The 11,341-nt window shown below is 48.2% G+C and overlaps 7 protein-coding genes across 7 annotated transcripts; 2 read left to right on the top strand and 5 right to left on the bottom strand.

Moving 5' to 3' along the window:
• Nucleotides 1-591: 591 nt before the first annotated feature.
• On the bottom strand, nt 592-949 carry F4813DRAFT_392435 (uncharacterized protein; the record flags this gene model as incomplete). Its single annotated transcript, XM_049247285.1, has 2 exons — nt 592-796; nt 852-949. The coding sequence occupies 2 exons, from the start codon at nt 947-949 to the stop codon at nt 592-594; spliced, it is 303 nt and encodes a 100-aa protein (XP_049096647.1).
• Nucleotides 950-1,235: 286 nt separating this feature from the next.
• F4813DRAFT_200342 (NAD(P)-binding protein) lies at nt 1,236-2,280 on the top strand. The gene has a single exon (XM_049239540.1). It carries the CDS (start codon nt 1,285-1,287, stop codon nt 2,140-2,142), a length of 858 nt encoding a protein of 285 aa, XP_049096646.1. The 5' UTR covers nt 1,236-1,284; the 3' UTR covers nt 2,143-2,280.
• A 137-nt stretch (nt 2,281-2,417) lies between these two features.
• Nucleotides 2,418-3,710, bottom strand: F4813DRAFT_392433 (uncharacterized protein; the record flags this gene model as incomplete). The annotated part of the gene is made up of 2 exons (XM_049247284.1): nt 2,418-3,500; nt 3,639-3,710. The coding sequence occupies 2 exons, from the start codon at nt 3,708-3,710 to the stop codon at nt 2,418-2,420; spliced, it is 1,155 nt and encodes a 384-aa protein (XP_049096645.1).
• Nucleotides 3,711-4,054: 344 nt separating this feature from the next.
• On the bottom strand, nt 4,055-5,156 carry F4813DRAFT_369854 (uncharacterized protein). Its single transcript, XM_049244469.1, has one exon. It carries the CDS (start codon nt 4,986-4,988, stop codon nt 4,173-4,175), a length of 816 nt encoding a protein of 271 aa, XP_049096644.1. The 5' UTR covers nt 4,989-5,156; the 3' UTR covers nt 4,055-4,172.
• A 408-nt stretch (nt 5,157-5,564) lies between these two features.
• F4813DRAFT_369852 (uncharacterized protein) lies at nt 5,565-7,083 on the top strand. The gene is made up of 3 exons (XM_049244468.1): nt 5,565-5,763; nt 6,067-6,145; nt 6,256-7,083. The coding sequence occupies exons 1-3, from the start codon at nt 5,743-5,745 to the stop codon at nt 6,624-6,626; spliced, it is 471 nt and encodes a 156-aa protein (XP_049096643.1). The 5' UTR covers nt 5,565-5,742; the 3' UTR covers nt 6,627-7,083.
• F4813DRAFT_200230 (uncharacterized protein) lies at nt 7,073-10,062 on the bottom strand. The gene is made up of 4 exons (XM_049239539.1): nt 9,601-10,062; nt 8,650-9,545; nt 7,841-8,352; nt 7,073-7,784 (listed from the first exon to the last, which is right to left on the bottom strand). Exons 1-4 carry the CDS (start codon nt 9,808-9,810, stop codon nt 7,756-7,758), a joined length of 1,647 nt encoding a protein of 548 aa, XP_049096642.1. The 5' UTR covers nt 9,811-10,062; the 3' UTR covers nt 7,073-7,755.
• Nucleotides 10,063-11,018: 956 nt separating this feature from the next.
• F4813DRAFT_392429 (uncharacterized protein) lies at nt 11,019-11,278 on the bottom strand (the record flags this gene model as incomplete). Its single annotated transcript, XM_049247283.1, has 2 exons — nt 11,019-11,198; nt 11,261-11,278. 2 exons carry the CDS (start codon nt 11,276-11,278, stop codon nt 11,019-11,021), a joined length of 198 nt encoding a protein of 65 aa, XP_049096641.1.
• Nucleotides 11,279-11,341: the final 63 nt, after the last annotated feature.

Raw genomic sequence — 11,341 nt, 5'->3', positions numbered from 1 at the left:
GGTTTCTCCTTTTTTTTTTTAAATTGTTTCATAATATTGGTTATTGGTTCTGAATGCCAGTAACATGTACTTTTGCCAACCGTTCCCTTTTTTTTTTTTTTTTTTTTTTTTTTTTTTTTTTTTTTTTTTTCAACTGATATTCTTTGAATTAGAGTCGGTGATGAATTCGGAAAGTACCTACCTACTCAAACCTGTAATCCATGTTAGACATGTGCAAATTATCCAAAGCCACTCCCGAGAAATATTAGTTGCTATGTCCGTACACCAGAGTGACTAGCGGCTTCGAATACTACCTGATATTCAGTTCCATCTGAGGGTTAGAACATTTAAATAAATATCTACGTTGTAGTCATTCAACCAACGATTTCCACCCCCCCTCTCGTTAGACTGATCTCTTCGGCTGTTCATAGTTGAACGAGTCATTGTTATGTCAAACTGAGAGAGCATCAATTTTAGGTTTGATTCGAAAGCCCCCCGAGATCTTCGCAGGGATAGAGAACATCGCTATCCCTGTCTCTTCTTATGTTGTTCTCCGCATAATGGCCGTTAATTACATATGTCTTAGCATTTCGGAGTCTGCCCTCCCCAGTTTCATAAGGGGCTGAGTTCTTCGCTCTTATGTAGGCCGGCTACATCTCGACCCTCGGTGACATCTTCCCAGGTCAGCAACTGCGGATCTTCGCCGAAAACCCAACTTCCATCCTTGAACTCGTCATCGTCTGGTTTCGGCCCCGTATAGCGACCGGCGTGCCAGACATGCAAATGCTTGTCCTTCAGGTCCGACTCGAGGTCGAATCTGGTAAGCAGTCTGGTAAGCAGTCTGGTAAGTTATTCACCGAACCACCCCATACGAGCAAAATGTATTCAACCAATTGGTCAAAAGGGAGTGGCATAATCCCGATATAGATAACACCAGCGGAATATGTTCAATCCAGGTCATGGTTGACATGGCTAAATGTGTGCCAATGGTAGGTATTAACGTGGTGATTGATGTATTGTCTAAATATACCCAACACTTAGACAATAGGGATATGATGATAGAATCGAAATAGTCCTCGGACAGCGCGAGTCAAATTTACGGGTTTCTTTTTACATGTTTTGAGATACTTTACGAGCCTAGCGCTTGACAGATCAATCTTACATTGTGACGGTAGTGATGAATCACCAGTAATGCATATTAACTTCCTAGGAGGTCTTTATGAAAACCAACTTTTATGACCAACTTGTAAATACATCATAATTACCTAGGTAGGTAGTCAAAAGGTATAATAGCAGAAGAACCAGATGTCCAAACCATGGATTCTCGTCTCCCCGGCAAGCCGCGGGATCGGCCACGCCCTAACGCGGCACCTACTCCGGACAACAACCGCTCCCGTATTTGCAACGGCCCGGGCTGATCTATCGGGCGTGCGGACGTCTATCCTAGATAATCTATATGCGTCGCCGCCCCCCGAATTTACAGGAGATAAAAATAAAGCATCCGCCTCGGCGGCCGAAAGACTACATATAGCCCAAGTAGACGTAACAGACGAGCCCACACTACGCTCCGCCTCCGCCTCCGCCGCCAGACTCTTCCCGCCAGAAACGCACCACCTCCGTCTCGCGTTCGCGCTGCCGGGGATCCTATACCCCGAAAAAAGCCCGCAAGACATCGACCACGCCCACGCGCTGCACACGTTCCAAACCAACACCCTCGGCCCGCTCCTCCTGATGAAATGGTTCGGGGCCTTCCTCCCGCGGAGAAGCGTCGCGGTGTGCCCCGAGCCCCTATTCCCCAGCATTTGCGCTGGGCCCGGGCACGCGACATGGCTCACGGCCTCGGCGCGCGTGGGCTCGACAACAGATAACAGGCTAGGCGGGTGGTACACGTACCGCGCATCCAAGGCGGCGGTGAACAGCCTGACCAAGACGTTCGACAACCACCTGCGGGTGCGGTGCGCGGATGCCGCGGGCGCTATAGCGTATCACCCGGGAACGGTGCGGACGGACTTGAGCCGGGAGTACTGGGACCGTGTGCTGGCGGAGCAGCTTTTTACCCCTGAGTACGCTGTTGAACGGATGTTGGAGGTGGTGCGGACGAGGAAGATCAGGGAGGATAGGGGTCGTTGTTGGGATCATCGGGGCGATGAGATTCTGCCCTGAACTTGATTTGATTATTTAAACCGAGGATGTTTGGTTAATCTACACACTATTTTTACATCTTCTGTTACTTGTATGAACAACGCGCCTTTCAAAAGCATTCGTCGATTATTAGAACTACGAGAACAAGTATGATCTCGGGATGTAAAAGAAATCATTCTTCTTACTATACAGGTATATTAATAGTTTGAGCTGACAACTACCATTTTCATGACCTGGCCGGGTATTGTTGGGAAACCCCTGAGAACTCCATGCTATATTTCAAGTCTCAACCGCGCCTACAGCTCTACATTTTGGAAAGACGCCTCGTCTCCAGGAGATGGCGCGGGCCCCTTTTCGTCTGAGCTGTCCCCGCTCTCTTTCTCCTCGCTATTCTTTTTGGTGGCTTGCGATTGGCCTCCAGGTCGTAGGGCGACCTTCTGGGTATCTTTATCCTCAAGTCTTACTTTCTGCTCTTCTGTGGCTTTTTCCTTCTCTTCATCTCCTGTCTTATCCTCATCGTCTTCCCCATCGCTGCTTTCACTCTTCTCCTCGTCCTGCTTGGCTTCTGTTTCTTTATTACTGCCAGGCTGGGCTGGCGGTGGTGGAAGGTCCTTCTGGCTCTGTTGTGTCGGTGCGGGGGACGACGCTGATCTCTGCGTCTCCTCCCCGCCCCCAACAGGAGCAGGTCTCGGGGCATCTAGATAAAACTTGGTGACGCCCAGGATGCGACCATTCTTTTCGCAGGCATCGACCCATTCTGGTCGTACAACGGGAATATTCATCTCGACAGCTTTCTCCCATGGTACGCCGCGTCCTTCGGTGGTGACAAAATGCGTAGTGTCAATGCGCACGCCATCGACGATCTTAGCGCCGATGCGCTCGACAGCTTTAGTGAGTTCCTCGCGCGTGTGGGGTGGCAGGATACCCGTAGTAATAGTGATGCCGCTTAGGTCGGTCATTTTGTGGGTGCGGACAACGACCTGCTTGCTCGCGTTTATGCCGGCGGTAGTGCGCAGAACCAGATGGAAGGAATATTCGGTGTCGACAGCAAGTCCGCTGATCTTGGTGCTGTGCATGTGCAGGGGCCGAGGGATGTTCCCAGCTTTCTGGCCATTGCGATAAAGGGAGAGGGAGATGAGGTCGGCAGTGGCGAGCTCGATAGGGTCCCACTCGAGGACTACAGAGGTCTGGGTGGCATTGCGGCAGCGGAGGACGGGCGTGCTAGGCTCGGATGCGCCAAAGCAGGAGAATATGCGATCTTGAAGAGCTGAGAACTGGGCCTCTGCTTTAGCTTCAGATTCGTTGTTGCGAGAGACGGTGATGTCGACTATGGAGCCCGAAATGATATTTGGGGGCAACAGAATTGAGGGGAATTCAATCTAGATATCTCCATTAGATCTGCTATTAAAGTGGATAGGCTAATTGGATAGGTATTAGGGCAAGAAGGGTTTCTAAACTTGAAGAGTTATGAAATCGTAAATTGCGACAGTAAGGACGGAATAGATAATTATACCTACCAAACGTTTATCAGGGGTTAATAGAACAGTTACGCCGGCATCAACCTTGCCGACGGTAAGAGAAACGAGCATTGTCAATAAAGACGCTTTTGAGGCTCGAAATCAAGTGGGAATGTGAGGTCGACGATAAAAGTTGTAGTTTGAATTTGTAGTTAGTGTGGATAGAACTTCAAATGTTGGTACAGATTAACATATGATGGATTCGTTATGCAGTGTACGTACCTAATGCACCTAAAATTATGTACCTAGAAAAGGTGCCCGAGTTTGTACCTGAGCTTGTACCTTATTTCCAACTCGGCGTGTCAGGAAATTCCAATCTTAGGTACCTAGGTACTTGGCCCCTTACGTGTTATCGCATATGGGAAAGATGCCCCGCGAATATCTGCTATTTACATCATATGTGAATATTGAAACATGTGACAGTGATTTTTATTTCTTAAGGCATAACATCCATTTTATGTATCGAGATATATTGATATGTTCCTCGTAATATGTCTTTATATATTTATGAGTGTTTAGAGTAGGCATCATTTATTATTTGGCACGACTGCGGGATTGTGTTTTAGCCTTCATATTATCCATCGACTTCCACAGCGATTTTGAGTGCTGCTGCTTAGGTTGTCGATAGTTTTGCATTACATGCATGCGTTTGCCATCTTTGTCTCGTGCAAGCATAGGCTCAATGCCAGACACAATTTTGTTCGCTTGCTTTAAGAGTTCTGGGAATTTCAGATTGCAAGCAGCCTTTGGATCCGCGCAGACGATGTTTACTGTCCCATGCAAATCCGCAATGATAGAATTGTCCGTCGTAATTTTTCTGCCCTCCAGGTCATATCCGTGAGCAGCCAATGCATCACGAAACGCATGTCGTATTCTTCTTGCTCCTACTCTGCACGGAAGAGGCGAGGTTGTAGGAACAGAATAGACCGAATACCACAGAGGCTGCTTTTTCTGGGCAATGTACATTTCCAAAACCGATTTGGTAAAAGGTTGTTCATATTTATCCAGATATCTCAACGATTGCTTGTTGAAGCAATGCTTCTCAGAAATCATGACACCTAACCCGAACGGATTCGGCGTCAATTTTACTCCAGGAGCGCGTCGTAGGACTGAAGGGAACGAGACTTGGTACTTTTTGCAGAAAGTAATGACATGATCACCAGGTTGGATTTCCCCTTCAAATGTAGATCTTCCTGAGCTATTCGAAAAGGTGCTTGATTGTGGGCGTTTTGGGCGGCGTTCATCCGTAGGAGCTCTCTCATTGCTTATCCATCTTTGGAGAGAAACATATTGTTCATAATGTGGAAGCCGTGGTTTTCCTAGGGGTCGGGCAAGATGCAAGCTTGTCATGATTTACCTAGGCCGTCCCCTGTCCAACTGATGAGTTGTCAAACGGCTCATAGCTTCATGGGAACCGTATGATGTTGATTACAGGTTACAGGTGACAGGTGTGTAAGAATAAGGTGGCGTTTTCGATAAATTTTATGATTCAGTATGATTTTCAGCCTTGTGTCTCACTTGCATAGGTAGATACATCCACTCATGACTTGAGCTGCTAAGTACCTAGCCAATAAAACCTTGTTATCCACATGTATTACTGGCCCACTAACCTCTTAACCTAGCACTTAACCTTTTTAAATAAAACCAACAATTATAAAACCAAAAAGAAATGGTAAAATAACTATAACAAAGATAAAACAGGTATCTTTAATAAGACTAAAAGTTAAAGAATCGGTTTATGTTTTTTTCTTATTTTCCATGACCTTTCTTTGATATGTATTTCGAATATAATATGTCGTGTTAAATTTGTTATGTACCTGTCAGCCTACTGGTCCACTAACTATAACTTCTACCCAATAGAGTTTTGAAAGAAATAACTTACGAAAGCTGCCCCCACTATTACTCGCTGTCTGCTCGTTTCTGTTTGTTATTTAAATGCCCCTCGTCACCAACGCATTTCCTGCCCTTGAAAACATCTGACATAGATCAACAATCCTCGAAGTCTTAGATAGTTTCTCGACTTCCATCTTCGATACCGAAACATAAAAAATCAGATACTATTTTACCCTACATATACCAGAAAATCATCTAATTTTCCGCCAACATGCCTAAGAATAAGGGAAAGGTGCGTGTAATATTCCAATGTCGACCCCGCCACAAGTCTTGAGTTTCTATCCTTTTTTCCCTTTGTGTGTGGTCAGCTCGTGAACTCGATCCCGTCCAGAGACAACAATTACCCTAAAACCGGGGTTCAACTAGGCATGGCTTAGGGGAATTTATGGGATTTCGTGTCTGCTGTGCTTATCAAAGAGAAGCGGCAAATCAAGCCATTTTACAAGCTGATCACACTTCTAACATTTATACCCCTCATTATATTGTCGCGCATGGCAATATCAAATATTCGATTAAACTGACATGTCTTCAATAGGGAGGTAAGAATCGTCGTCGTGGAAAGAACGAGAACGACAACGAGAAGCGCGAGTTAACCTTCAAAGAGGAAGGACAAGGTACGTCACATATCTGAACCCCCATCACGGCTTATATTCCTATCTGCCACAATACCAAAGCCAGTGATAAAAGAAAAGGAAAATAGTAGATTCTAACAAATGCAAAACAGAATACGCCCAGGTAGTCAAGATGCTTGGCAACGGTCGTCTCGAGGCGCAGTGCTTTGACGGCGCAAAGCGACTAGCACATATCCGTGGCAAACTGCGCAAGAAGGTCTGGATCAACAACGGCGACATCATCCTGCTCTCCCTACGAGACTACCAGGACGAGAAAGGCGACGTCATCCTCAAGTACTCGGCCGACGAGGCCCGTTCCCTCAAGGCCTATGGCGAACTACCCGAGAGCGCCAAGATCAACGAGACGGATACCTACGGCCCCAACGACGAGGGCGAGTGCGGTTTCGAATTCGACGAGGACCGCGATTCCGAATCCGATGAAGCAGGTGCTGGCGGCAAGGAGGTCGACATCGACGACATCTAGTTCTCCCTTCCTGCTTGGATGGGGATGTATCACTCACCTGGTCTTCTGGTTCCGCTACGCCCTACAACCTACCTCATAGCAACTTCAAGACCAGAGGGAAAGCCTGTCTTCTCTCTCAAACCCGGATCGTACTTACTACCATGTGGTCTGGGTTCCACGACAGTCGGGTGGTGCAGCTTTGATGGCAAGCAAGCGGCAGGGTACATGGTGGGAGAGACGTCATGGCCTTTTGCTGTTTGGCAGCTTAGATACGACGACGATTTTTTATTTTTGCAGTCTATTTCTCGCTGATCCTAGCATTGATGATGACGGAGAGGGTGGTTGGAGGACCATAGCATAATCATAATGAACCTGCGTCGCGAGACATTACTTCCAATACGAAGTCAGTTTGCTGCCAGCTTTCAATACAGATGCTTCTTCTCTCAAGATGCTATACGCTTGGACACTTATTGGTGACATGATGCAGTTATTTGATCTGATACTTTTTTGTATGATTTGTAGTTAACTGAGGCTACCAATTCTCTAACTCTTTCTATTCCAAAACTATACCAAGCTCAGAGCTCCAGGTCAATAGTTGATAAACAATCAACCCCAACTACCTGGGCCTGTCCGACGTACTCGTGCCCTTATTCTATATCCTCATTCTGCGTGCAGGCTCTTTGGACGTCGACAACAGGCCCTAGGTCCCTATGAGTTTTGCTCCCCCAATCCGCTAAGCGATTTACCGCTACCTTATTTACTCCGCCCTCACTTGGGTGTAGTAGTCGGTTCCGCTATGGTGAACAGAACACCACCCTCCTTCCCGCCTTGCATGCTTGGTTTTAGTAGTACATATTTGTTTGCATATAAATAGTTTTCAAGGCCTTGCTCTTTTCTTGAAATAGAGGGACGGCTAGTTACCTAGCCAGGTCCGTCTAGTTCTCTCGCAACCTATTTGATAAGCAACCGGTGAGGCTCCGCTACTTATGAAATCTTCATCTTCTGGGTTGCCTCACTGACTGCGACCCAGTAGACATTCCCACTTCCATTCTCTTCCGATCGCTTTAGGGCTACATACCCATAAGCTAGCCTATCCCATGATAATTGGATAGCTTCTGATTTCCCCTGGATGAATCTTGTGAATATGGCTCTACCACTCATCATTACTCTTCTCATCGTCTTCACAGCTGTTAGTCTCGAAGCATTAGTCTGGATGGAGATATATATGAACTTACCGCTATCACGAACTCTTTCCTTCCGCTTCTGTAATGCCGCAGCCAAAGCATCGGCCATTCCGCCTCCGGGTCCTCCGGGGGCAATACCTGCGGGTGGCAGTCCACTACCGTGCGGTCCCGTATCTGCCCCTCCCCCAACGGTAGCCGCGCTCCTATCTCTGATTTGAGTCCTATCCACCTTTTTGAGCGCTCCAATTCCACCGGCCTTTTGGATGCTTTCAAGCATTGCAGAGCGCCCAGTATCCCCGGCGACGGCTGCAGCTGGGACTCCAGGTGGAACTCCAGACGAATAGCCCGAGTCGCGATTGGGAGGCGGTAGCGGCGGTGCTGCTGGTATTCCAGCTCCAGGTGGTGGAGGTGGTGGCGGCGGCGGAATTCCTGCGACTCCAGGAAGAGGAGGCGGCGGTGGCGGAGGAGGTGCGCCAGGGCCAGAGCCAGAGCCAGGAAGTGGTGGAGGTGGCGGCGGTGCCAATGACTGAGGTAAAGGGGGTGGAGCCGGTGCGCTCGGCGGTAGAACTGGCGGCTGGGGTATGCTCCGCGGAGGAGGCGCGGGAGTTGGTCGAGACATAGCAGGGGGTGGAGGTGGTGCCGGTGGCGGCGCCGCTGCACTCGGACCAGGCACTTTTGGTGGAAGACTTGGAGGGAGCGGCGGTGGTGCAGACTGAGGTTGCTCCCTTGGCGGTGGAGGCACCGGACCTCTGGCCGGTGGTGGAGGCGCGTGATTTTGCTTCTGGCCAGTAAAAGCAGGGGGTACGCTAAATTTGTGTCCCGCAGACATCTCTTCGTTGTCTTCTATCGGGGTCTTCGGCGGTCTTGGGGGAGGTGCTGGTCCGGGTGGAGCTCGAGGTGCGCTCTCGGTATGAGCATACTTACCAGCATCTGGTAACGGAGGAGGGGCATTGAACCGTGGCCGAGGTGGTACTGGTTCTTCTGGTGGTGTCGGCTCTCTATGCACAAGCTCTATCTTCCCGGACCTACGAGGCGCGGGAGGGGGTGGGGGAGCACCACGACGCGAGCCCGACGATGTTATATGTTCTGGGCGACCCCCTCCGGCAGGTGGAGGCGGAGGCGGAGGGGGTAGGCGACCGTGGCCGTATGCATTATACCCGTTAGAAGCCGAGTTACTGGCTGGCGGGGGAGGAGGCGGTGGTGGTGCCGGTGTACGTGATGTCCCATTTTCGGATATTCCAGTACCCTGTTCCTTCAAGAACTCAACAATAAAGTCTTGGTTTTCCCTAATGAACTCGTCTGTGAGGCCCTGCTCCGATAGGAAATTTCCAAAATTATCTCGCCAGTTAGGATCATATGCCTCCAGCTTGGCAAATTTGGAGGCTGGCTTGTGGAAACCATTAACGCTTCCTGAAGAGACTCTGCCATGGGAGTGAGAAGGTGGGACGCTACTTCGAGGTGACTCGGGCGGTGTAGGTGCTGAGGCGTGCTTATGTCCCCCAAAAAAGCTCCCGAAGAACCCAGTCTTGGCCGCCGGTTGCGTTGCTCCACCGAAAGGAGTATTCCTTGTAGCCTTCGAGGCGTTCTTCTCCCTATCGTCCATCTTCTTTTTAAATTGTTTGGCTTCCTTCTCGTCGACGAAAGATAAACCTGCTAAGCAGTCTTCGAGTTCGAAGGTATGGAAGAAAGTTCGGTCCTGGTTGTAAGACCAGTTCTCAAATATTTCCTGATCCCATATTACACCCCGACTGGCGGGCTACAAATCGTTAGAAATTAAGAAGTACATGGCTTAAGACCGAACAAGGACTCACAGATACGTCAACCAGCTTTAACCAGTACGTATGTCCTACCAAGTCGTTGGAGAGGACGATAGCGCCCTGTAGGCCGGTGTAGGTCCATTTTGAAGTATTCGGGTATGCGACGTACAACCTCGCGACAGCTACGGCGTGGATCTTGTTGGTATGTTTTGGTACTACCCGCCGAACGGTCTCCTTATCCTCCTCGCTGAGGATGGACGGCATGGTGACAGTTGTAACGAGGTCGTGTGATGTAAGGGGGATAGGGGAGAGGAGGGGGAGATCATGGGAAGTCGGTGACTATCTCCAACCTTCCCCAAGCTACTGTAGAATTACCTAGTAAATACCACTAAGCAATCATTTGAATTGATATATGTATGTAATTGGAATAGAATGCAGTGTATGTTTCAAGGCTGAGTATCTGCGCCTTGTTGGATGCGTAACATGAAGCGTGCGCGGCTACCCGTAGGATTGCACCGGAAGTTGGCGTCAAGATGCGGTCGGTAGGCGGTTACGCAGGTTCGGAGTGCTAAGAAGCAGTTGGTTGGCTACGTTGGAAATCGGAGAGGCGATTGGGAGGCAACCAAATTTCAAAGGCAGATGCAGCTGATCTAGCTTGGAAAAGAGGAAATATTGGTTGTAATTTGTATGTACGGACTTGGTGGTCAAGTGGAGGAGTGGAGGAATAGAGGATGGGAAGAGAAAAAGTACCTAAGGTAGTTTAATTCATTTATTTCGTAAGTGACATTGTCCTCTTATTGTTGTAGTAATTTCGGAATAGTGTTTCGTGACAATGTACATGAAAGTGACCAAGGATAGATGTATCTGCACGAAACCCGCCCGACATCATCAAGCGTTGTCTGACTAATATTTGAGAAACCTTGACCAATAGAGGTTCTCGAATGTAGTCGAAAAATAAAACAGCCACATTCAGGCACCGCCGCAGTTCGATAATGTCTCTTAGATGCGCCACCTCTCGGAAATGCCCCGCCAAAACATTCGAGTTGCTCATCTCAATTTCATTCACTTCGGATAAAGCGGTCAATCGAACTCGAAGGTCGGTGTCGGATGGATAATGATACCGAAGAGCCATGCTACCTAGTCTATGTACACGGATGCAGCCATTTTATTTATATGCACGTAACTGAGGACGATTAAATAGGGTAGTTCATAAGCCATCAATCAGGCAGCTATATATCTCGAAAAGAAGATTGATTAACAAATCTTGAATAGTAGCCAAGACTAACTGACAAATACTACAATCTTTATTCCTTGTTATCATGCTCATCATTACGGATCCGTATGTACATACGGCGTATTCCTTCGAATGGTCTCAATATCCAAGAACCCTCTTCCAGTTTGATATCATTACATCTCACCGAAGGATCACTCCGAGCTATAGCCGCAGAGTTTACGTGTATTCACTGCCAAGTCTATTTGTTCAACTCTTTGGCCTTTGCTTGCCTTTCCTCCTTAGTCCCCTCTTGCTCTGGCATGCTTTGAGGAACGACAGGACCCGGATTCGCCTTGTGGGCTGCAAAAAGCTTTGCGCTTTGAGACTGGGCTGCCTTGCTAGTAGAGTTTGACTGAGAGTCGTTGTCAATCTTGCCGGTCTGTTCATATTATTCAGTTAGTCAAAATGACACTTATTGTTATGAGATGGTATAAGTTATACTTGGAATGTGTCAGGCATTTTGGGTTATGTCGACAACTTTAGTACTCTTTGGTTGGTTTGGTATCAAGTAGTTATATTGTA

The sequence above is a fragment of the Daldinia decipiens genome, assembly GCF_022478715.1.
Source record: "Daldinia decipiens strain CBS 113046 unplaced genomic scaffold F4813scaffold_35, whole genome shotgun sequence".
Lineage (NCBI taxonomy): Eukaryota > Fungi > Ascomycota > Sordariomycetes > Xylariales > Hypoxylaceae > Daldinia > Daldinia decipiens.
The sequence above is the reverse complement of the archived record's forward strand: the minus strand, read 5'-3'. Positions and strand labels throughout refer to the sequence as shown.